We start from the raw sequence: 26,210 nt of genomic DNA, 5'->3' as shown, positions 1-26,210 counted from the left end.
CCCATCTGATACCTTAGCAAATACCTTAGGTAACTTAGAGATAAAATGGTTATTTAAATTAATCTGTTCCAGTCTGTCATCAGTTGGCCTTGCTTTGGGATCTGTGGAGAGGCAGCACGCAATGATGTGAGGACATGGAAAACAACAGAGCCCCTCATCACATGGTTGGCAAGAAAGAATAAGAAGAGACAAGGACCTCAGTCCTCCTTGTTGGCACACTGCCCAAACCTAATATGCCACCCCTACTGGGTTGCACTTCCATTTTTTTAAAAAGATTTTTCATTTTATTTTAATCTCTTTCATCTGCTCTTGGGACCCTTTTCCTCCTACTGGTTGCCTCATTGAGCCTTGATATGATGGTATATGCCTAGTCTTACTGTATCTTGTGCCTTGTTCAGTGGAGATCCCTGGGAGGCCTGCCTTTCTCTGAAGGGAAATTGAGGACAATGAGATCGTGTGTGAAGGGAGGTTGGGGGAGGCACTGGGAACAGTGGAGGGAGGGGAAATTGTGGTAGGGATAGATTGAAAACAAAAAAGGAAAATTTTATTTATTTATTTTATATTTTTAATTACATGTATGTGTGTGTTTGTATGTCCATATGTGTACATGAGTGTGGGTACCTGGTGGAGGCCAGAAGGCATTGATAGAGTCCCAGGAGTTGGAGTTACACATGATTGTGAGCTACTTGATGTGCATGCTGGGAATCAACTTCTGGTCACAGCAAGAGCAGCGAGGCTCTTAACTGCTTTCCAACCTCATTTAAAAAAAATGTATGTAGATGTGAGTGCAGTGTGTGTGTGTGTGTGTGTGTGTGTGTGTGTGTGCATACGTCAGAGAGTGCATGCCCTGTGCATATGCATGTGCCATCCAGAAGAGGACATAGAGACCCAGTGTCTGTCTGCTTTATGACTTTCTACCTTATCCTCCCAGATGGGGTCTGCTACCCAAGCTGGAGCTAGCTAGGCTGACCCTAGCAAACCCCAGGGTTTTTCCTGTTTCTACCCTGGTCCCGCAGCACCTGGTTTACTGGTGTCCCTTGTCCTGGTCAGCGTTCTACCTGAGTGTTGATGATTTGAATTTGGGTCCCCATGTTTGCCCAGCAAGCTCTCTTAGGAACAGAGCTATCTCCCCAACCTCTAGGCCATACTTCTCGAAGAAAACTTTTCCCCCAGCTGTCTATATCACAAAGGTGGGGAATAAGCTTCTCGTACACGAACCTTTGGGGGTTACTGAAGAAGCAAGGTCTAGCACTAGGCACGATTCTATCTGCTGGCAGCCCTGCATCCAAAGGGTGAAGCAATGACCTCCTCGAATCTTGGACTTTTTAGCCTCTAAAAGTAGGAGTTTAAGAAATTACATTTCAGCTCTTTCCAGCTAGAGCTGAGTGAGAGGCATCTCTCGGGACTACTGGCATAAGCGCCGCAAACCGGGGATAAGAGAAAACCCTACTACAAGAAGCGGAAGTGTGATCTGGGATGGCCGGCTGCCAACACTAAGATTGCCTCTCGCCACATACATACAGTCTGAGTTCGAGGAAGCAGTAAGAAGTACTGTGCCTTGAGGTTGGATGTAGGGGACTTTTCCTGGGCTCCGAGTGTTGTCCTCAAAAAACAAGGATCATTGATGTTGTCTAAAATGCATCCAACAACGAGCTTGTCCACACCAAGACCCCGGTGAAGAACTGCATTGTGCTTATTGACGTCAAGCACACTCTATCGGCCGTGGTGCCAGTCCTACTGTGCACTGCTCCTGGACCAGAGGAAGGGGCCAAGCCGACTCCTGAGGAGGAAGAGATTTTAAACAAAACAAACAAACAAACAAACAAACAAACAACAAAAAAAATCAAAGAAAATTCAAAGGAAATATGACAAACGGAAAAAGAATGCCAAAACCAGCGGTCTCTGGAGGAGCAGTTCCAGCAGGGCAAGCTTCTCACCTGTATTGCCTCAAGACCAGGCTCGTGTGGTGGAGCAGATGGCTATGCGCTCAAAGGCAAGGAGCTGGAGTTCTATCTGTAGAAGACTGAAACCCGGGGGTTGGGGATTTAGCTCAGTGGTAGAGCGCTTGCCTAGGAAGCGCAAGGCCTGGGTTCGGTCCCCAGCTCCGGAAAAAAAAAAAAATAAAAGAACCAAAAAAAAGAAAGGTAAAGAAGACTGAAACCCGGAAAGACAAATAAACTATCTTTCATAGCTTGTGTAATAGAGGTGTTTGATGTTAAATGTAAAAAAAGAAATGACATTTCGGTTTGGGGCTGGTGAGATGGCTCAGCAGTTAAGAACATTGGCTGTTTTTTAGAGGTTCTGAGTTCAATTCACATCAACCACATGGCGGCTCATGGACATCTATAAAGGGATCTGATGCCCTCTTCTGGCATGGGGGTGTACATGCAGACAGAGCGCTCCTACATATAATTAACAATAACAATAGTACTTTTTCAAAAGAATTTTCTTCTTCTTTTCACTCCTTTTCTCCTTCCATTTTTCCTCTCCTCCTCCCGACACCCACTCTTTCCTGCCCACCCCTCGCTCCTCCTCCTCTTCTTCCTCACCTCTTCCTCCAATCTTCTTCCTTCTCCTCTCCCTCCTCCTCCTCCTCTTCCTACGCAGTAGGGAGACTGAAGTTAAGGCCTTGAGCATGCTTAGCAAGCTGACCTGTATTGCCAATTCCTCTTCTTCTGCTTCAGTTTTAAGACAAATGGTTGCTAAATTGCCCAGGTAGGCCTTGAATGTATAATCTTACTTGGGATTGCAGTCCTAAGTTGCCTGCCTAATCTCTCTCTCTCTCTCTCTCTCTCTCTCTCTCTCTCTCTCTCTCTCTCTCTCTCTCTCTCTCCTTCCCTCCTCTGTCCTCCCTCATCTCTCCTTCCACCCCTACCTCTCATTCTAATAATCTGCCTTAAGATTCTCATCCTAATAACAAAATCAAACAGTACAAAGTAGAATTCTAGCAATTTGTAACTTTAAAAATCAAAATATTGATCAAAGTGGGCATGGCAGTGAACATTTATTTTCCCAGAATTTGAGAGCTGAGGCAGGAGGATCTAGGAGTTGAAGATCTAGATCTAATAGGAGAACACTGATTGACTTTCTTTTGTAATTCTGTGTGCTCACCAACAGTGGCTTTGTTACTTTCCTTTCTCCAAACCTGATTAGGTTGGAAAAAGTTATGCTTGAGCCAAGCAAGTCATTAAATATTTATTGGAAACCGTGCCTGGGTTACGTTTCTGGGTAGCCCCACTAAACTCATTTTGGTATAAGTTCTCAGTCATGACTGGCCAGCTACTTTACTGGTTCTTTTAATGGGCTAGCCTCTTCCAGGCAGGAACTTATTACACTTTCCAGCCTTTAGTACCACTTGGGTCTTCCCATTTGAACAAGGTGATTTGACTATACCTCCAGCCTGTGACCATCTTCCTTGGAAAAACTGCAAGGGGAGTTATCATTCATTTTTCTGAGTCTAGAGTGACATTATTAGACAGGAGATATGGGTCAACCAGTAAAAGATAAAACTGTTTGCTGCTTAAGTCTGTGGAGTTGAATTCGATCATGGAGACAAAGATGAAGGGAAAAAAAAAACCTACTTCCAAAAGTTGTTTTCTGACCTCTCTGCACATGTGCTGTAGTATGTGTGTGTGTCTGTGTGTGTGTGTCCTTGAGCACACATGTATACATTTTGTTGTTGGGTTTTTCGGTTCTTTTTCTTTTAGTTTGCTTGGTTTTTTTTTTTCTTTGAGAAAGCATGAAGTTGGGTGGGTAGGGAGGTGGGGAGGACTTGGGAGGTATTGGGGAAAGGGAAGTATATGATCAATGTATTTCATAAAAACAATGTAGATAAAATAATACATTAATGATTAAATAAAAGTGATGTTCTGTTGTGAGAGTGTTCTGCCATACATCTCTGACTCAGTTTCCCCAAGTGCAGAGATTACCACATGCCTAGGCTCAACTAGGAATGCCTAACTTTCAACACCAGACATTTGTCAGCTCTTGAGACAGAATGCATTTTCATTTTCTGATGCTTTCCTGATAGAGAAGTTGCCTGAGACGTTAAATGTCTCACTACTCTCTTGCAGTTCATTCTGGGAACTCTGTAATACAGGAGAAGCAAAATGGTTTTGGCAGGAGAGCATGTAAAACAGTGTTCTAGAGATTAGCCCCCAGATATCTAGCAATCCAGCCCTTATGGGTAAGTCATTTTTGAGTTGTAGACTTGATCGTAGATTTCTTACAGTGTTAGAATCACCCAGAGAGTTATATCAGTTTTGATACCAAATGTGCGCCTTCCAAACTTTATAGTACACCAGAGTCATCAAAAGTCATGGGTCCTGTAGGTTGGGTCTTGGTCTAAGAGTTTCCAGCTTAGAGTTCTAGCAACTTCCAGGTAATATGGAACACCACCATCTGAGTCCTCCTCCATGACAATTCAATTTGCTCTCTTTCTTCCTTTCCCTTTCCAGATGCCTCATACATGGGGTTAAGATAGGGAGTTACTACACTGTTAAGAATTAACGTTTAAGAGAGACTGATGGTGTGTCTAGATCCAGCAGGCAGACATCTAGTCTACTAGGGGAAGGTGGTGTCAGCATGCATTTGACATCTGAGTCCTAGTCTAGACTGTAACCATAAAATATGCTTTAAGTCTCAAAAAATTCTTCCCCTTCCTCATTCTTGTTTTTCCTCATTTTCTTCACCTCCTCCTTATTTTTTGAGAAAAACAATGTTTTGTGGTTGGCCCAGGCTAGGTGGTGTTGCAGAGGTCACACTGTCCCTACCTTCTACTTGCTGGGCTGACGTGGCTTGGCCTCAGTCCTGTATAAGGATTTCAAGCTTCTGGGTTGCTTTTCCTCAAACATGATGCATTCTTCCTTTAGCTTTCTTGAATTTTCAGGTCTCAGTCACATGTCTTACACTCTGTGCTACAGCTCCTTATACCCATTTCTTAGTCCTTGATAAATATATTTGGATTTGAGATTAGGACAGAATTTTCAATGATTTCTGAAAAGGCCCTTAAACATATGTCTCCCATTTCATACTATTTAAAACTTGATGATTGTAAAATCAAAATATTGTTCAGACTGTGCATGGTAGTACACATTTATAATACCAGAACGTGAGAGGTGAGATAGGAGGATCAGGAGTTCAAGGCCAGTTGAAGCTAGGTAGCAAGTTTGAAGAAAGCCTGGGCCACATGGATTCTAACAACAAACAAACAAACAAACAAACAAACAAACAAAACCCTCTCAAACCCAACCAAACCAAACCGAACCGAACCAAACCGAACCGAACCAAACCGAACCAAACAAAAAACCAGAGTAAATAAATAAATATGTAAACAGATAAATTCTGAAAAACATTGAGTATGTTATAGCCCTTCAGTATCAGCTATTCAGTTAAGATTTTATCTTTTATATAAAATAAATGAGCACATCCATTTCATTAATATGAAATTTTTCATCTTTCATAAGTGGTAAAAATTGTATTTTTGCTAAGAATTGCTTAAAAACATCTTGTTCTGTTTATCATCAGTAAATATTTGATCTGCACAACTATTTTATATACCTATCTTCCCAGGGTCATACAGATTTCTTGGGAGAAACAATATTTCAAAGTTGAAAAGAGTTACAGAGTCCTGATCTAAAACAAAACACATATAAATAAAATAAAACAAAATAAAATAATTAAGTCAACGGGAAGTAGTCTGAAGTCCATCACTGGGAGGAACATATGCAGGCACACACAGCTTCGTGTGGAACACACATTGGGTAGGTTGTTTATAGAGATTCTACTTTATTTTTCCAGATGCCTACACTCACTTATCCTAAACCGTTAGTTGAATAATCTATCTTTTACACTCTGATGTGAAATGACAGTTATATTTTTAAAACTAGGCTTTCATACAAGATATTTTCCAAATAAGCATAATCTATCCCAATGACCCTTAATATGCATGAAGGGCTTGATATTATTACCTTTGCATTTTTCAAGTTCTTTTTTTAAATTTCATTTTTTTTAACTTATCACTTTTACATTAAACTCACTGCTAGTCATCCCCCCCCTCTCTCTCTCGTTCTCTTTTTTTATAGTTCCAACTTTAGCCACATGTGACAGTTGGACAGCTCACACCGTGGGATATCCCTTAGCATGACCTCATCACAGACTCATCACAGAGGTAAGACTACAGAGGAAGATACTTGAGGTGTTGGCTTTAGGAGTCAGGCAACGCTATGCCTTGAGGGACTGTGGAGGATATTTTAGGCGGGGTGGGCTTCTCTGAGGATTTAGCTCACTCTCAGACTGACCTACCCAGTGTATTTAGAGAAATACCAAACGCTGCATTCCCAACAAGGACATGTGCCATTGGGTGTAAAACTCATGCCTTAATGACAGCTGTCTACTTACTTCTGATACCATCAGCGAGAATTCATTTATTTGAGATAATTGGAAGTTTTCGTGTTAATGCAACAAGCAAGATGTATTGTAATCTGCTGAGCAAAGACAGTGACTGTGGAGAGGAATCCAGTTTTCCCAGCCTGATTTGACCGAAGCATGGAGGTTCAGCTCAACTTATTGGAACCTCAATTTTCTTTTTCATCTACAGAAGGTAATTGGGTGTAAGAGTTTTTTTTCAGCCAAGTGAAGACTGTAACTATGTAGTAATGCGATTCTTTTGTTTGTTCATTTAAAACATTTAATTTTCGTGTTTTGAGATAGTCTCACTAGGCTGTAAGCTGGTCTAGCTTGGACCTTGCCCCAGGCTGGCTTGTAACAAGCAATCATCATGATTTAGCCTCCTGAGTGCTAGAATTATGGTCATGGTTCATCATTCCTTATTTGAAAAATTTCTTTATCACTTGATATGTAGGAAAATATTCTCCTGGTCAGAAATGAATAAGGCACAGATAGTCTTTTATGAAGCTTATAAAAGACACATATGTATTTGGAAGAAAGAAGTGAAATGGAACAGTAGTGTGAATTGAAGGTAGAAGATGTCAGTCTCCTAATTCCAAATCGGAATGTGGGCTCTATGACGTACTCCAACTCAACTGTGAGACCTGTTCTAGGACTCCTTCTAGGTTGGGATATGAATTACATTGAATGGTGGCAGCATTTCATAAATTCATTTTACTAAGATGCATTTAATTTAGAGTTATTGTATATTAATTTTCTGGAAGAGTTTTGCTTATGACTAATTTCTAACAGTTATTGGGAAGCTGTGTCCAAATAGTCTGGAAATCACCTAAGCCACGTGCTTTTATGGTGTCTCCCTGAGGCCACGTCTCTTCCTGTGGAGAATACAACTCTTTAATAGTGCGTTTAAATTCAAATCCTAATTTTTGAAAATGGTGTGCAAATCGCACATATTTAAAATATTTGAATCAATGCCTTCACCCTGGATCTCTGCCACCAGGTCAAGAAGTGACAATTCAGTGACTTCAGGAAGGTAAGTTTTGGCTTGTCAAAGTTGAAGATAAGACAACACCCAATAGCCTTCAAGAATTGAGCGGGGAAAGAGGATCAGTTCTTAAAAGTCAGGGACAAAAGGTTAATGGGGTAACTTTGGTTATATAGATGTGCAGGAGGTTGCCAAGCTGGATAGCAACAGGGGCTATAAACTTGGTATGGTGCACTGAATGAAGCATTAGATACACACCCTGGAAAATAGCATGTAAGTAGAGGGCAGGACAAGAACGACTCACGGTCACATGCCATTGTGGTTTTATAGCACTTGGAACTAATTGTAGAGGTCCCTGTACATAAATCCCTGTACTACACATTTGCTTTTTCAAACATCAAAAGAAAAATGTCTGCCCACTCAGTTTCTGCCAAGTAAGAAAAGAGAGTCAGGAGGTTTATGACTAGTGTGAACATTTCTAGGTGGAAATCAGCAACACAATTATATTTCTACCAAGATAGAATTATCTCTATCCATTCCATGGTGCAATGGTGTCTTCAGGAAATATTCAAGACTATCACTTGATCTTCTTGGTCATGTGAACTGCATGGTCTTTCCATGGAGAGGGATAAGCATAGCTGTCCATTCATTGTTTGTCTAACGTCAAGGAATAATTTAATTGTATAGTTATTAAGATGAATACAACTGAACAAATGCACAGACTACGTGATTCCTTAAGCTTTGGTGAAGCAGAGAAAAGGGTTTAACAAGAAAAAGGATGTATGCTGTAATTTTCTTCTTTCCCAACTAGTTTTGTAAGTGTGGTTTTACTGAAAGATTTAGACACTTCCTATTGACATAGCAGAGACTTCTACACTTTTTGTGGTGGTTTACACTAAGTAATTAATCTTCTGAACCCCAAACCCATGTGTGTAAATGGTTTTGTGGTATCATTTCCATACAGGAACTAGCTAAAAAACAAATCCAATTATATCAGATCCCCAGCATTTAGCATGTGACATGCGTAGAAAAACATTCAATTAAAGGTTGGGGCTGGTGATGAGTCAGTGCCCAGGAGTTCCACATTAAGTCACAATTGGCTTTGTGCTGGAGAACATGTATCATTTGGTGTACTCAGGCACAGAGGAGATCAAGCGTTTCTTGTAACAAGCACACAGCTCCGGCACATCCAGCTGTGACGGAAGAGGACTCCTGTAATCCCAGACGAGAAGTGTCGCCTTGTCCTGATGTCTGTCCATGAGAAAATTTCCACAGCAGATTTGATGGAGAACCTCAGGGAAGAGCTCACCTGCTTCATCTGCTTAGATTATTTTAGCAGTCCAGTGACCACCGAGTGTGGGCACAGCTTTTGTCTGACGTGCCTCCTGAAGAGCTGGGAGGAGCACAACACACCTTTGTCTTGTCCCGAGTGCTGGAGGACTTTGGGAGCCCCTCATTTCCAAGCCAATGAGCGCCTGGGACGACTGGCTAACATTGGCAGACAGCTCAGATGCCAGGTGCTGCTGAGCGAGGACGAGCAGAGCAACAGTGGGAGAGCACCGGGGCCCAGTAGGGTGTTCTCTGACGATGAGCAGAGTGTCATTAATTTCTCACCTCCAAATCATGGCATGAACAGGGTCTATTTCTCAACTGAGGCTGAGGAGCAGCACAAAGTAAGTTGAGGTGCTCAATGGCAACTTCAGAACACAGAACTGGTCCTATCAGCTAATTCTTTTTTTTTTTATTAACTTGAGTATTTCTTATATACATTTCGAGTGTTATTCCCTTTCCGGGTTTCCGGGCAAACATCCCCCTCCCCTCTCCCCTTCCCTATGGGTGCTCCCCTCCCCACCCTCCCCCCATTGCCGCCCTCCCCCCAACAGTCTAGTTCACTGGGGGTTCAGTTTTAGCAGGACCCAGGGCTTCCCCTTCCACTGGTGCTCTTACTAGGATATTCATTGCTACCTATGAGGTCAGAGTCCAGGGTCAGTCCATGTATAGTCTTTTTTTTTTTTATTTTTTTTATTAACTTGAGTATTTCTTATGTACATTTGGCAAACATCCCTTCCCTCCCCCTTCCTTATGGGTGTTCCTCCCCACCCTCCCCCATTGCCGCCTCCCCCGACAGTCTAGTTCACTGGGGGTTCAGTCTGAGCAGGACCGAGGGCTTCACCTTCCACTGGTGCTCTTACTAGGATATTCATTGCTACCTATGAGGTCAGAGTCCAGGGTCAGTCCATGTATAGTCTTTAGGTAGTGGCTTAGTCCCTGGAAGCTCTGGTTGCTTGGCATTGTTGTACATATGGGGTCTCGAGCCCCTTCAAGCTCTTCCAGTTCTTTCTCTGATTCCTTCAACGGGGTCCTATTCTCAGTTCAGAGGTTTGCTGCTGGCATTCGCCTCTGTATTTGCTGTATTCTGGCTGTGTCTCTCAGGAGCGATCTACATCCGGCTCCTGTCGGTCTGCACTTCTTTGCTTCATCCATTTTGTCTAATTGGGTGGCTCTATATGTATGGGCCACATGTGGGGCAGGCTCTGAATGGGTGTTCCTTCAGTCTCTGTTTTAATCTTTTGCCTCTCTCTTCCCTGCCAAGGGTATTCTTGTTCCCCTTTTAAAGAAGGAGTGAAGCATTCACATTTTGATCATCCGCTCTTGAGTTTCATTTGTTCTAGGCATCTTGGGTAATTCAAGCATTTGGGCTAATAGCCACTTATCAATGAGTGCATACCATGTATGTCTTTCTGTGATTGGGTTAGCTCACTCAGGATGATATTTTCCAGTTCCAACCATTTGCCTACGAATTTCATAAAGTCGTTGTTTTTGATAGCTGAGTAATATTCCATTGTGTAGATGAACCACATTTTCTGTATCCATTCCTCTGTTGAAGGGCATCTGGGTTCTTTCCAGCTTCTGGCTATTATAAATAAGGCTGCAATGAACATAGTGGAGCACGTGTCTTTTTTATATGTTGGGGCATCTTTTGGGTATATGCCCAAGAGAGGTATAGCTGGATCCTCAGGCAGTTCAATGTCCAATTTTCTGAGGATCCTCCAGACTGATTTCCAGAATGGTTGTACCAGTCTGCAATCCCACGAACAATGGAGGAGTGTTCCTCTTTCTCCACATCCTAGCCAGCATCTGCCTATCAGCTAATTCTTATTCAGGGCACAATGACAACCATGGGTACATACCTTCATGTAGTGTGGTTCTTGCTTCCACCCTTTCTTTGAGAGCCTCAGTCATCTCCCAATGGCTAGTTTTCCTGATCTTTTTACCACTGGATACCTTGCTTGTTTGCCAAGGGGTTTGTTTCTGTTGCAGGAAAAACTCCAGGACATCGTAAATATTTTACGGAAAAGGAAGAAGGAAGCTCAAGCCATTCTGAACCATGAGAAGGAGCGTGTAATGCTGTGTAAGGTCAGCGTCTGTCTAGTGTTTGGTCTTGTGTGTGGGATACTTAGTCACATGTCAGGGAGAAAGGACCATCTTGTCATAGACAGTTCCCTGCTCTTTGGTTGCCAGCCATTGTGTGTTTAGCTCAAGTTCACTCACCACAGGTAGATTTGTTTTTCCTTGTTTGTCTTCCTTGGTTGATCTATTGTGATGCATCTAATTGATATTATTTCAAATACAAGTAACATATTTGCAAGTTAGGATGGAACCCAGTTTTAAAAATGTCTCTCGGGAGCTTGGGGAAAACATGCATACCAATTAAAAGCAAGTAAAGAGGATGGGACAATGGCAAAATAGTAGATTGACTTATACTGCCACGAATGTATGAGGTTAGTCACAGATTTGGATTTGAAATGTCTAGCAGTTCAAGCAGAGAATGAAATGTTTAATATGGTACAAACAGTATAGATATTAGGGCTGGGGAATTTGCTCAGGTAAAAGCACTTGGCATGCAAGCCTCAAGACGTGAGTGTGGTTGTTCAGAACCCTCATAAAAGTCAGAAGGTCAAGTATTTGCGGCCCCCTGAGATCCTGTCCAGGAGATGGCAAACAGACACAACAATCATCAGAAGCTCAATAGCAGGCTAACCTGAGGTACACAGCAGTAAGACCATGCTTCAAACCAATCAAAGGTGAAGATTGGTTACACCTGAGGTTGTCCTATGGCCTGCACAGATGTATTGTGCACACACACACACACACACACACACACACACACACACACACACACACACACACACACACTCTCATACATCCTAGGGCATTCAAAGTGAATATTTGTCTCCCAATAAATGAAGACAATGAGGAATATTTGCTTGAGACAGCCTTTCCCTGTGTAGCCCAGGTTAGACTCAAACTCGTGTTTTGTTTTTTTTCTACCTTAGCCACTCAAGTGGTAAGTGGATTTCAAATGTGATAGACCACCCTTCATTGTACATGTTGAATTCTTTTTTGTTTGTTTTGTGTCCTGGCTATCTGGGAACTGGCCATGGAGATGAACAAACTGACCTCAAATTTACATATAATGCTTCTACCTCTCTGCCTTTGTCTCCTGAGTGCTAGTTTTATATACATGTGTCACCAGACTGGCTTACATCCCGAATTAAGTGCAATGTTTTGTGATGTATTTCTAGTATGTGATTCGATTCCAAGTTTGTTTTTAAAACCAATATTGTCTAATAATGTACACATACACCTTTCATAATTTTTCCTTCTAAATTTTAGTTCATTGTGTATTCCTACTATTAATTTAAATTTTATTTTCAATTGTTTTCCTCTTAGATTCCAGTTTATTTCCAAATAGTGCTGATTACTCTGTGTCACGTTGTTTGACTTCGTTTGTTTTGTTCAGTAGAAATGACAGTTCTTAGCTTAGAAAATCTAATTTTCTTGACTATCGGGTACACGTGTACCTTTTAAAACTTTACTCTTCATCTATCGTATCAATATAAATTCTACATTATAGGATTGTTTCTGTTGCTAACGTGTGTGCGCGCGCGTGTGTGAACTTTGTGCACATGTGATAGCAGGAGGAGACAAAGACCTGTAAGCAGGTCGTCGTGTCTGAGTACATGAAGATGCACCAGTTCCTGAAGGAAGAGGAGCAGCTCCAGCTCCAGCTTCTGGAGAAGGAGGAAAAGGAGAACGTGAAGAAGCTGAGGGAAAACGAGATCCATCTGACCCAGCAAGTCCGCCGCATCAACAAAATGATTGGTCGGATCGAGTCCATCTATCAGAACTTGACCTTAGAGTCTTTTGAGGTGAGGCAAAATTCACGAGGACACTGGGAACAATTAATGCAAAAAACCAAATGCACAGTGGCCCATCCATGGTATTTCAAGCCACAGGAACTAAATTTTTCTGTAGTCATCTGAAAAATTAAATTCTGCCTTAAAAGGAGTTTTCCTAAGGAACTGACAACCTGGGTATTAAAAATTCTTGAAGAGGATGAGAAATCAAACGAGGAAAAGAGAAAACAAAAACAATTTCATAAACAAACCCAGGGATGACTAGTTTTTCCTGGACCCGCTTCTGCAAACACAGCTTTGTCTAGAAATTCGTGCTTTATTTGTAAGCTTCTGGGCATGGAAAACTTAATCTTTTCAAAGACCTGATGAGGGTTAAGTACTAGTATCATGTAGCCTACAGGTGACGATCACTTACAAAAGGGACCTTGGGTAGCAACTATTTAATAATCACATTGATGGCTGTTAAGGAGACCTGATTGTCCTACAGCTACGAAGCAGCAGAATCCATGGGTTTTGTGTGCCCAACCCACTGTCAATCTTTGCCTAATGCACCCCTAGACGACTGCATTCATTAATATCTTCTCAGTCATAAGCCACAGGACCAACTTCAGCTTTAGGTCCCATTCATGATCAGACTCTACAAAGAGTGCTGTCGAATTTTGTGTCTTCTGAATGACTAAATGACAATAAGAAGCATAACATGGGTGCTCACTTTGGAGGCCCTTATATTAAAATTGGAATGAAGAAACATGGGCTTGGTCTCAGCTCTCACTTGGGCATTTTTCTTTGCGCATCTTTGGTTCCCTGAGACATGAGGTTAATGTTTGGTCTTGAGTATTAAATATTCAAATATTAAAGGAGGGCTTAGGAGTCCCCAGTCATCTCTGAACATGTCTAGACAGTTAGTGGTTGTGGGTAGGCGGGTGGAAGAGACTTTTTTTTTTTCAGTGATGTAGTCACTGCCCATCAGTGATGTAAGCTGTGCATGCTCTGTGAGTAAACCCTTACCTATGCCCCCATAAATAACCCTAATTAAACTCTTTGGTTCATCAAACAAAGTCATGCGCTTGTGGACACAATGAGAAGAGGAAGGGGATGAATAGAAGTGGAAAGAGGACAAGATCAAAATTATGTGCATATATGGATACACAAAAAATACATTATATACTTATATGAATGCATCAAATATATACATGTATGAAATTGTCAGGATGAAATCCATTATTATGCACAATGAATATATGCTAAAATACATTTAAAAAGACTTTTTTTAACTTGAGTATTTCTTATATACATTTTGAGTGTTATTCCTTTCCCTTTCGGGCAAACATCTCCCTCCCCTCCCCTTCCTTATGGGTGTTCCCCTCCCCACCCTCCCCCATTGCCGCCCTCCCCCAACAGTCTAGTTCACTGGGGTTCAGTCTTAGCAGGACCCAGGGCTTCCCCCTTCCACTGGTGCTCTTACTAGTAAAAAAGACTTTTTAAGAGCCTGCAAGAGATTGCTTAGTGGGTAAAGATGCTTGTTGTCAAGCCTAAGCACATGAATTCTGTCCATGGCTGAGATCCATGTGATCTGAGAGAACAGACTCCCCTGAATTTTTCCTCTCACCTCCATATTCATGTTGTGACAAAGTGCATTTCCTACTCCCTACAAAAAAGATTTGCTTTTGTTTTAATTAAAAGATTGGATGTGAAAAAAGAGAACAAAGTCTTCTCTGGTCAGAGTGAGAAACATCTCATCTCATGTTCATTACAAACCATCCTTAGAAGAGGCGGAGGTTTTGCTCTCCTATCCTATCTGTTACCCCCTCTTCAGATGTGCTAGGATCATGGAAGTAGAGTCTATGGAACTGGTGTGAGATTGTGATGAGGATCAGTTCACTATTTGATAGTGATGGAGATGAATGCATAGTAACCTTTCTCTCTTTATATCCCTAGGAAGTCAGAGGAGCCATGGATCGGTAGGTTTCTATTAGGTCTCCATAGTGTAGTCTATGGAAATCTGGTGCTGATGAAATAGTGATGGTGCGGGGAAGAGTATGTGGATGTTGCCGGGGAGAGATGCTGTGGATTGGCCAGCTGGAGCGTGTTATGTGGTATGTGCCACAGAGAGAATGAGGCTCTGTTTTCTCTCGGAAGGTATGAGTCCCTGTTGTTTCAGTGTCCAGAGACAACCATCACGGAACTGAGTCTGTGTCGCATCACCGGGATGAGGGAGATGCTGAGAAAATTCAGTAGTAAGTCATCTTCTTGTCACATCTCCAGGGATTTCCATAGTTACGCGCATGTTATGGGTACCCCTGAGCTCTTGGGCAGCTTCTTCTGCCATAAAAGAGCCTCCTGACACAAGCTTCCCAGTTGCAGTATCTAGAGCCAGTGCTAAGGCGCCAAGATGCAAACACTACCTACGCTTGAGTCAAGACACGAGAAGCCTTGATTGATGTTCTGTCAGGCACTGCTTGTTATCAAAGGGTTCTGTGATTCGTCCACACCATTCCCACCACACACAATAGCCCTCTTACAGTGGCTCTTGCTTTGTCAGCTCTATTCCTATTAGGACAAAAGCTAGGTTGAATTCTTTTGTTTTAATCTCCATGTGTGGGCAGGCAGTGGGGGTATACACCCATGGTATGGGTGTATTCGTATGAGTGTAGGACAACCTTGGGTGTTAGTCTTAACTCTACTTTGTTTGAGGCAGGCCCACTATTATCATACCCAGATACTTTGAGAACCTTTGACTGGAAACTGAATTAGATTGTAATCTGGGATGGGAAACATATCTCATTGGTCAAAGATGTATAGCCTGATAACATTATTCAATTATGAGGTTATATACAGTCTGATGCATGTCGGGTAGTAGGGGTCCTGAGGTTACTAGGTGCATTATTTGGAGAGGGGTGTGTGCACCCTGTTCATGCAGATAAAGGAACTAGAATGCCTAGTACATTATTATAATTGGATGTGTATGGGAATAACTCAAAACTAAATGGGGTCCCAAACTGGACTAATCCCTATGCTTGCCTGCCTCAATCGGGGCAAATTATCCCACAGTCAGTGACAATTTGAGTCCTCTCATGTGACCTCCTCACAGGTGGGTGGGGATGAAGGCCTCCTGCTCACATGTGCTATATGACATTGTCACTGGGGTGCCAACTCACGCAAAGCTACATTTGACCATGGCATAGTGAAAACCACGAATTAGAAATTTACTATTATAATATTCAATGATTCTGTAATTTAGTAAAGTTAACCTGTATGAATTTCAATTTTCTTTTAAATTTAGTTTTGCTTACTTAACTGTTTTGTGTTTGTTAAAAGAGGTCTTATGTGGCCAAGTTGGCCCAGAACTCTGTATGTAGTTAAGGATGATCTTGATCCTCCTGCTTCCACTTCCAAAGTGCTGTGACTGTAAGTAAGTTTGTGTGACCGCATCAGGTTTTATTTATTTAATTTAAGTGTTGGGAATCGAACCCAGGACTTTGGACATGTTTAGACAGGCATTCCACCAACAGTGTGGTACCTCTAACCCTTCTTTCAAGTTTTTATTTTTACAAAAGAATTACTTTAAACTATGCGTATGTGTGTGAATGTACATGAATTTGGGTGCTCAAGGAGGCCAGGGGTGTCAGGTCCCCTCGAGACGGTACTCTAGGAAGTTGTACACCACCAGACATGGGTGCTGGGCATCTAACTGCAGTCCTCTGGAGAAGCATCATGTACTCCTCACTATGGAGTCTTCTCGCTAGCACTTGTTATTTATCTATTCGCTATGTATTATTGCAGGTAATATGAGAATATTATAATTGCAACAATGATTACATACAATAATGCCTAGGAAATAATTGGCACCGTGAAGGAGTGTAACAAATGTCAATAGAATGTCTTCTATCTGAACTGCAGGAATTCTGCCCTGGCTAACAGTGAGGGCATCCTTGTGTAGAGAACCAGAATTCTAAAACTGTCTAGAAAACCATTTTTATTACACCCAGTTTCCTCTTATCCTCACAGATGTGCCGAATCTCTCTTCACATGACTCTACTATGTCTCTTCTTACAGCCTCACTGTCTGTTCCATGAGTGGTAAAAACAAGCTCAGAGATTCTGTTCTGTATTCTGTTTGTTTATTTTGAGATAGGGTCTTATGATATAGCCCAGACTAGCCTTAAACTCATATTAATCCACCTGCCTAAGATTCCTAAGTATTGGAGTTCATGACATAAGATATTAAGTCCAGTTAGAAGTGGAATTTTTCTTTTCTAAAGGAGGCTATCTTATCAAATCCACTGAAGTTAAATTGAAATAGAATTTTACAGTATAAACCAGGCTGGTCTTGAATTTATTAAATAGAGCTGTTTGGCCTCAAACTCGGTTCTGAAACCAGATATTGCTGTGTATAGTCCACACTATCCTTCCACTCACTATGTAGCCCAGGTTGGCTTTGAACTCATATCCCATTTCTTTAGTCTTACGAGTGCTGGAATTATTTGCCTGCCTAACACCTAAGTTAAGAAAGAGGCCTAGCTGCCTTGGTAGTCATAGCTAAATCTCAGCACAGAAGAGGCTATGGCGAGAGAGAACTATCAATTTAAGGTCCAGCCTGGGCTACTTGGTTAGATCCTGACTCCAAAGCAAATACATAATAGTAAGACTATCTGTTAAGAGTTTAGCTTAAAACTTATATATAAGCGAGGTTGCCAAGGATGTCAAAAGCTTCATTCTCTTCTCTTCTTGCAGCAGATATAACTCTAGATCCAGCCACAGCCAACGCTTACCTACTTTTGTCCGACGATCTCAAAAGTGTGCGATACGGAGGGACCAAACAGCAATTACCTGACAACCCCGAGCGATTTGATCAGTCTGCCACTGTGTTGGGAGCCCAGATCTTCACCTGTGGGAGACACTACTGGGAGGTGGAAGTGGGAAAGAAGACGGAGTGGGAAGTGGGTATCTGCAAGGACTCTGTGAACAGAAAGGGGAATCTCCCCAAACCTCCTGGGGACCTCTTCTCACTCATAGGCTTAAAAATCGGTGACGATTATAGTCTCTGGGTTTCATCGCCCCTGAAAGGTCAACATGTCCGAGAGCCAGTGCATAAAGTTGGGGTGTTCTTGGACTATGACTCTGGACACATAGCATTCTACAATGTGACCGATGAGTCCCTCATCTACAGTTTCCCTCCATGCTCTTTCCACGAAGCTCTCAGACCTATCTTTTCTCCTTGTCTCCCAAATGAGGGAACAAATACAGACCCTCTTATCATCTGCCACATCTGACGGAGCATGCCCTGAACCTTCCTTCAGGGAAGACAAGGTCAAGGAGACACTAAAGTGGTTACTGCATTCAAAGACATCATACCTCAGATTACCTGGAAAAAAAAATACTCCCTCCCCAAAGGCTTTCCACAAACCTAGTTCTGCAATGAAGAGCCAATTAAAAATCTATTCAACACCAAGACTAGAAAGATGGCACCCTGCTTTTAATCCAGTTATCTGAGCGGCACTGTGTGTGCTGGTCACTCAACATACAGACAGCACTGTTAGTATCCTGTTTTACCTACCTGTCATAGGACAGCTATATAAATATATGGCATTTTTTCAGTCTGTGTATTTGCTTTCCTAGCATAATATATGTAACCTTTGCCTGTGTAGCCACCTGGTAAATGACTTCCTCCATTGGCTGAGTCCTAAGCCGCCTCTGTCTTGAAAGCTACTTTTCCATGAGGTCTGGCATATTCATCCTCAGGAAAGCTTACAAGATCAGGATGCCGTAAATATTTGTTAGCATCAGGACCATTCATATTAGTATAATCTTAAGAGCCTAGAACATTCTCTAGTTCATTGCAGCTAAAGGTCTGGTCAGTAAATGTATCAAGGCAATGGGTGCTAAATGGTTTGGGTTTTAGCTGAGACTGTTGGCTAGAGCAGAAGTCCTTTAGCCCCTGGAAGGTTGGTGCTAGCCTTGCCCACCTCCGAGGAGGACAGGCATGGTGTTGAGGTGGTACTCCAGTGGGTGACTCTCACACCACTTGCTGGAGGAGGTAGGTCTGTAGAGATTTGTCCTGCTTTTGCAGACATCACCTTTTGAGTATTTTTCTGTCCCTATTTGTAAAAATAGAAATCTATTTTATTTTAGAGAATGTTACCAGTCATAGTGTTGTAGAAAAGACAAGCCAACTGATAGGGCTTGGCCACCACGCACCTGATTACAGGTTCCTAAAGGGGAATTGTCATGGGTTGTATCTAAAGTGGAATGTAGATTGAAAGGGTGTGTGTGTGTGTGTGTGTGTGTGTGTGTGTGTGTGTGTGTGTGTGTGTGTGTGTGTGTGTGAATCATGAGCGAAGCATGGTGGTGCAAACCTATAATCAAAACATTTGTAGGGAGGATAGAGGCAGAACAGAAGGATCAGTATTTCAAAGTCAATTTCGATTATACAGCAAACTTGAGGCCTGCCTGTGCTTCATGAGAACTTGCTTCAAAACCAAAACAAACCCTTTACTCATGAAAGGCCCACATGAAGTCCGCAACTGGACTTTGTGCTAGAGTTCATCACCTTGACTGATCAAAATCTGTCTCTCTGATCCTGACACACTTGTGTTGCTGAAAGGCAGGGAATAGAATGAGCCAGGATTCAGATGCCAGGCGATCCGCTCTGCTCTGTTTTTATTTGCCTTGCACATTTGTATTTGTTTCCCATTTACTATTAATAGCTTTTTTAAAAGACAGGGTTTCTCTGTGTACCTGGCTGTCCTAGTATGCACTCTGTAGGCCAGGCTGGCCTCGAACTCAGAGATCTGTCTGCCCCTGCCTCCTGAGTTGCTGGGGTTGAAGTCAAGTGACAACAAGCCTGGCCACTTTCAATTTATGCCATCCTCCTCCTACTGTGGAACATGTAGAATGTTCTCTATTTGTGGCTATACCTGAGGCTTTGAGTATGTTTAAAGATCCCTCAGCTGTTTCTCCTGCAGCAGGACAGGGTCCAGCAGACCCCATGGCCCTGTGTTTGTGGGTGTATACCCTTACAGATATTTCATGAAGGTTTAGGCAGCCTAAGGGTATTACTCACTTTTAGTGTTAGTGGACTAGAGTCACAGATCTTTGACAAAGGAAAATGCATCCACTCTGTGCCATACAACCTTCCAAGATGTATTGCCTGGCAAGAATTAGATTTATCACAAAGCATTTCAACTCTGAATCTGACTCACTCTTCTGAAAAGCGGGAAGTATCTAGTGTGGGGATTTTGTGAGAAGACAAATCCTTCATGGCGGACAATACGTTTTGTTGGTTCTCCTCTGCCCTTCAAAAGAGCACTTCAAAAAATTCTTCGGAAAGTGGTCAGAAAAAGCACAAGATATGTGTACAATATGGAATGTAGAGGCATCAAAACATTTAAAGCATATGTAAAGAGGGAAAACGGTCATGTAAAAGTTGGTAGAAAAAGAGAAAAACCTGGTAGATTAGGTTTTTATATTTCACAGAAGTCCTTTTGGCCAAGCAGGAAAAGTGGCATTCATCTGTGTGCTGGCTGGTTCTGTGTGTCAAGTTGACACAAGCTAGAGTTATCACAGAGAAAGGAGCCTCCCTTGAAATGCCTCCATGAGATCCAGCTGTAAGGCATTTTCTTCAACTAGTGATCAAGGGGATGGGGTCCAGTCTACTGTGGGTGGTGCCATCCCTGGGCTAGTACTCTTGGGTTCTATAAAAGAGCAAGCTGAGCAAGCCAGGGGAAGCAAGCCAGTAAGTAACATCACTCCATGATCATCATCAGCTCCTGCTTCTTGCCCTGTGTGAGCTACAGTCCTGACTTTCTTTGGTGAGGAACAGCAATTGAATGTGTAAGCTAAATAAATCCTCTCCTCCCCAAGCTTGCTTCTTGGTCTTGTTTGTGCATGTATTGAAATCCTGACTAAGACGATCTACAATCCAATCCTGATACTGGCAAGGTAAGAAGGAAGGTGAGGGAGGCGGAAGGAGAGGGACAGTAGGAGAGGTGGAGAGAAGGAGAGGGAGAGGGAGAGGGAGAGGGAGAGGTATTGGCTTCCAGTATGGAGCAAGTTTTTATGAAGCCTGAAGCCTACACAAGTGAAGAACATCATTTAAAAGATGAACAATATTAATAAAATTACAAATGGTATAACAGGGTTGGGATATTACCAGGACCTCAAGCAAAGAAATTCCCTTTGTGGCACATCTCTTTCTGGTTAGCCAAGTGCAAAAGCAAAGGATAGAGGCTGTGAAACAGCCCAGTCTCCAGCTGTGGCTCTGTACCTAGCTACTGAACTACCTCAAGCTAGGCTCTTAGTCTCCCTGTGCCCCAGTCTCTTCAGTAAAATGAGGTAGAAATGTCTACCTCAAAGGCATAAATACTTGCCCAGAGAACATCACCTCCCTTAACACTGTAGCTGTCAATTATCCATCCTTTATTCTGACATTCAACACACCAGCCGGACTGATACCCCTATCTTACAGTGCTGACAGGAATTCCAGTTTCATTGATTGCCTGCCTTGACTCTTTCCCCATGTAGCCTTCAGGTTGCCCATCCCAGAAGCCCTCCCAGGCAACAGACCGGATCATGACATTTCATAACTCATTGTTCTGAGCCCATAATTCTAATTTTTAAATTATTTCCCTTATTTTCAGACAGAGTAAGACTCTCTAGCTCAGGATGGTCTGGAACTCAGGATGTAGCCCAGTCTGGTCTTTAGTTTGTGGATTATCTTCTCCCTCAGCTTCCTAGTATTGATCGTATGCATGAGTTATCACATTAAGCCTAATTATAATTCTTCTTGTCTATTAGGCATTTTTCTAGAAACATTTTGAGCATCTTCACTATTGATTTTTATTTTATGTGTTCATTCTTTCCCTTCCAGTTCAAATGGGGCGAGCATAATGCTCACAGCTGCCGTTCTCTTGCTGTGTCATGTTTTGTACAGACATGCTGGATTTACAGGTCTTAGTTTAAAGGGAAAGCCTCCTCTATCAAGATTTGTTAGGTTTCATTTTGGTGAGGGACATCTTCTTTTCAAAAAATTATACTCAGGGGTGGAGTAAGGGCTCACTACGTATGAGCACTTGGTGCTCTTGAAGAGGATCAGGGTTCAGTTCTCAGCACCACATGGTGGCTCCCAAACAAATATAACTCCAGCTCCAGGGGATCCAATGATCTCTTCTGTTCTTCTTGGGTACCAAGAATACCGGTAGTGTAAATAGATACATGCAGATGAAACACTCATACACATTAAATAAACATCCTTTGAAAAATTATATAAATATTTTGATTAGTATACAAAAACAACAGATTTTATCATGGCATTTTTATGCATGTGTACATTTCTACTTTGCTCATGTTCAGACCCATTACTGCTTGGGCCACTCTTCCTTTGCCTCCTCCTGCTCACCGTAGAGTCTCTGTTATGCTTTCAGGATACCTCTTTGCAAAGTGTCTGATTCCCTACCCTCCCTCAGTATGGAAAGATCAATGCAGTGTACTCTGGAGAGACAAGAGTTTGAGCAGTGCTGGAAGCCTGTGTTTGTGTGTGTGTGTGTGTGTGTGTGTGTGTGTGTGTGTGTGTGTGTGTGTGTGTGTGTGTGTTTTGGGAGTATGCATGCATGTGTGCTGAGGGCCTGTGGTAGGAGAAAAACCCTTGCAGAAGTTCAGTCTGGTTTCTTTCTCAGTCCTCTTTCTTGTCCCTTCAGTGTGTGTTCCTCCCCTTCAAGTCCTCACTTCTGTCCCAATCCTCCCTGTCTTCCTAGATTTAGTTACTTGTTTCTCAAACCTGTTTACCGGAGAGAGTCTTATTTGGTTTTCTAGGGCGCTTTGTTTCTGTCACTTCAGGAAGCCAATGTCCTTGGAGTAACTATGAGAGAGGAGCTTCAGAAAACCTGCAGAGAGGATCAGACTGATGCTTTGAGATATTTTTCCCAACCCAAGTCCATTTTCCCCTAGAAGAAACCAGGAGACCCTGGCTAAGCCAGAGGGATTCATGTTACTCTTACTCTATGCTGGTTATTTTTATAATGAGTTTTTTTTAAATTAGTGAACACCATTGAAAGCCAGTTTTAAGTGATGCAAACACAGAGAGCCACACTGCACACTATGCCTTAAAAATTGAAAATTGTTTCATTCCCTTGAGCTTGGGACTCTCGAATTAGCAGTGGAGAAGTTTGTGTTTCTTCAGAATAGGTCTGAAGAACTGCTAGCCTTAGTTAAATTTTTATGAGGTATTTTAAAGAGTAATTGTGAAATGTGCTGTCTCCTCCGAGGTGCTGGGATTGCTGTGTTTATCTGGCACGGCTTGCATCTATTGTGCAGTCTATGAAAATGCAATGGTGTGGAAATTTATATGTTCAATTTCTGCATGTAAATTGTACTTTAGTAAAAAGTTTCAAAAGGGGAAAAACATGGCTGTCTTTCATCATTGTTTAAGTTGCTGTGAAACATACTGAGAGGAAGTGTAGTGTGCAGGTCATTTATTTTTTATCTTTTAAAGAGGGTCCTCAAGTCTGAGGTCTTTGAAATCCAGGAGAGAAACAGGTCTGTTTACTGAGACTAAATAGAAGGTGAAGGTCTAGAGACAGGCTTCCTCAGTCCCACACAGAGGACACCTTAAAGCGAAAATGACCCTTTCCAGTGGTTCTCAACTTTCCTAATGCAACTCTTTAATACAGTTCCTTACCTTGTGGTAACACCCAATCATGAAATTATTTTCATTGCTATTCCATAACTATAATTTTGTAACTGTTATGAATCATGGTATAAATATCCGTATTTTCCAGTGGTATAAATATCCCTGTGAAAGGGTCACTCAACCCTCAAAGTGGTCCCAACTCAGATTGAAAACCTCTGTTAGACAGAACTGAAATGTCTTAGTGTTTAAGAGCCACAACTGACTGCGGCATGGGATTGAGTTTAGCCTGGTAGCTCTCTGCCGCCTAGATTATCTACCTAGGCTACTTCCACAAAAGGCACAGGTCTCTTCATTAGGAAATGTGAGAGAGGTATCTGGACCCACCCCATAACCATGGTCAACTTAAAGAGGGAAATTTGAGGTTTAAGGTCTGTTGACTCTTCTGGCTTTGTTGTTTCTCTTTTGTTTGCTTTTAGTCAGCTTTCCACAGAATCTAGGCTGGTCCTGACCTTGCTAATTTAATCCAGGCAGACTTTGAACGTCGACTCCACCTATCTAAATCTCTCAAGGCCTACGATCACAGGCCTGTAGCACCTTCATGGTTTTATATAACGCTGGGCAGCTACCTCAGGGCCTCATGTGTGCTACTCTACCAACTGAGCTGTCTCTAGACCTCTGGCCTTTTTAGTCATTTATTTCAAAATTCAAGTAGGTGAGTTCTTTAATACAATAAATTCATGCGTTCAACACATGAACACCAGGTTTTTGTTTATTTACATTTGAGACTTGATCTAGCTATGTGGCCCTCTGCTGTAGAATACTTTACTCTGAACAGGACATGGCCATTGTCCTTTGAACTGTTAGCAACTGTCATTATGGGCTTGTGCAAATGGGTATATTCACTTTCCAACTTGGACACAAAGTGGGGGCTCGTGAACTACACTTCTTCTCAAGCACTTACAGACACATAATAATCATTGAGACATTTTTTTTCCAGTGGTATAAATGCTCACAAGTGACCACAACAAAACTCACTGTGTCAGCAAACTTAGGTGGAATTGTTTCTTTGTTTTGGGTGCCCCATTTGGTGAGTAGACATTTGTTCAAATTTCCTCAGTACAAATTCAGGCAACACCTTGACTGCTCTGGAATTCACCATATAAACCAGTCAGGTCTTGAGATTCTGGTAATTCTCCTGCCTCCTTTTTCCAAGTGCTGAGATTACGGACATTGTGCCAGGAAGCATTTGTGAACCCCAAAACACCACCAATGAGCCATTTAGACTTGAGTTTGGGCTTATGGATGATCCATTATGAAACAGCCCCGAACTCTCATCAGGACAAGGTTTTATAGGAAATGGCAATCAAGGGGTGGGGAGTGGGGGGGAGTCCATCCTGGCAAGCATCTAACTGAATGTCTACTGCAATCTGACAGGTGGGTGTTGGAAGCAAGAGCATACACAATCACAAAGGGTCTGAAACTACATCTGAAACAATCAGACTAATGTTTGATTGACTGTTGCTAGGAAGTAGCTAGGGAGTAACTCTGGCTAAGGACAAGCCATGGGGATCTTCCTGGTACTTGAGTGGAGCTTGGGTTCAGCTGGGAGTCAAGTTCTCAGGGTTCCTTCCTTCCTTCCTTCCTTCCTTCCTTCCTTCCTTCCTTCCTTCCTTCCTTCCTTCCTTCCTCCCTCCCTCCCTCCCTCTCTTTTCTTTTCTTTCTTTCTTTCTTTCTTTCTTTCTTTCTTTCTTTCTTTCTTTCTTTCTTTCTTTCTTTCTTTCTTTCTTTCTTTCTTTCTTTCCAATATAGGCCAGTTCCAAGATAGAATAATAGGTTTAGCCTCTCAACAGATATGCATTATGTGCCAGCCCTGTTTTAAAATTATTTGGATCACATAGTTCTGCCACAGAACTTTAAGCTAGGGTTGTCACTTCAAACTTATATAATAATATTTATGTGTATATGACTTTTACCATGTGCCTTTTATTTATTTATATATGTGTGTGTGTGTGTGTGTGTGTGTGTGTGTGTGTGTGTGTGTGAATGCCAGCAAATGTGTATTTGGTACAGATGATAGAATAATCTTCAGTATTGTCTTTAGGAATACTGCTGATTTCCTTTGAGGCAGAGTTTCTCATGTGCTTGGGCCTCATCAATTAGGCTAGTTTGGGTAGCACAGGAATCCTCCTAATCCCACATCACTGGAATTGCGGGTATAGACTACCTCATCCAGCTTTCTTATGTGGACTATAAAGGTTGAATCTAGGTCATTTATGCTTATAAGGCAAGTGTATCACCCTTCTCATCCAGCCTTTTTTTTTTTTTTTTTTTTTTTCAGAGCTGGGGACCGAACCCAGGGCTTTGTGCTTGCTAGGCAAGCGCTCTACCACTGAGCTAAATCCCCAACCCCCTCATCCAGCCTTGAAATTTGCCTTTGTCTACATTTGACTTACTGGCATTTATTGATTGATTGATTGATTGATTGATTGAGACTGGGTACCACCAGGTAGACCAGGTTGGCTTGGCTTGGAACTAGCTGTAATCCTCTGCCTATGCTGTTCAAGTACTGGACTCCAGTGCACAACACCATATCTGACTACTTTGGTTTCTCTTCAGAATTCTCCTCTTGTTCTGGGGGGTACTTTTTAATTTAATCTGTGCTCCATATTTCTTTGTGTCTTTCTGATTAGCTTGTTCTAGTTATCTCCATACTTACCTTTTACTAGATAAAGGAATTCTGGGTAAAAACAAGTTTGGATGGGAAGAAATGGACTGTAAGGTCTACAGTCCAAGAGGATATAGTTTAAAGACTGCTAATTGTAGAGAATATTGTTCACAAGCGATTCGAGCTGCCGAGCTCTGAAGCCCATCATGTCTTCACCTCAGCCTGACTTCCTAAAACATATTTTCCTATTTATTTATTTATTTATTCATTCATTCATTCATTCATTCACTTTACATTCTGTTCACTTTTCCCCCCTCCTTCTGGT

The 26,210-nt window shown here is 42.1% G+C and overlaps 1 protein-coding gene and 1 pseudogene across 1 annotated transcript; both read left to right on the top strand.

Moving 5' to 3' along the window:
- Positions 1 to 121: 121 nt before the first annotated feature.
- Positions 122 to 2,019, top strand: LOC116914322 (annotated as a pseudogene).
- Positions 2,020 to 8,640: 6,621 nt separating this feature from the next.
- Triml1 (tripartite motif family like 1) lies at positions 8,641 to 17,866 on the top strand. The gene is made up of 6 exons (XM_032919477.1): positions 8,641 to 9,066; positions 10,715 to 10,810; positions 12,376 to 12,606; positions 14,533 to 14,555; positions 14,734 to 14,831; positions 17,328 to 17,866. The coding sequence occupies exons 1-6, from the start codon at positions 8,641 to 8,643 to the stop codon at positions 17,864 to 17,866; spliced, it is 1,413 nt and encodes a 470-aa protein (XP_032775368.1).
- Positions 17,867 to 26,210: the final 8,344 nt, after the last annotated feature.

This window comes from Rattus rattus, chromosome 13, assembly GCF_011064425.1.
Source record: "Rattus rattus isolate New Zealand chromosome 13, Rrattus_CSIRO_v1, whole genome shotgun sequence".
NCBI classification, from domain to species: Eukaryota; Metazoa; Chordata; class Mammalia; order Rodentia; family Muridae; genus Rattus; species Rattus rattus.
This window is presented reverse-complemented; position numbering and strand designations above follow the sequence as displayed.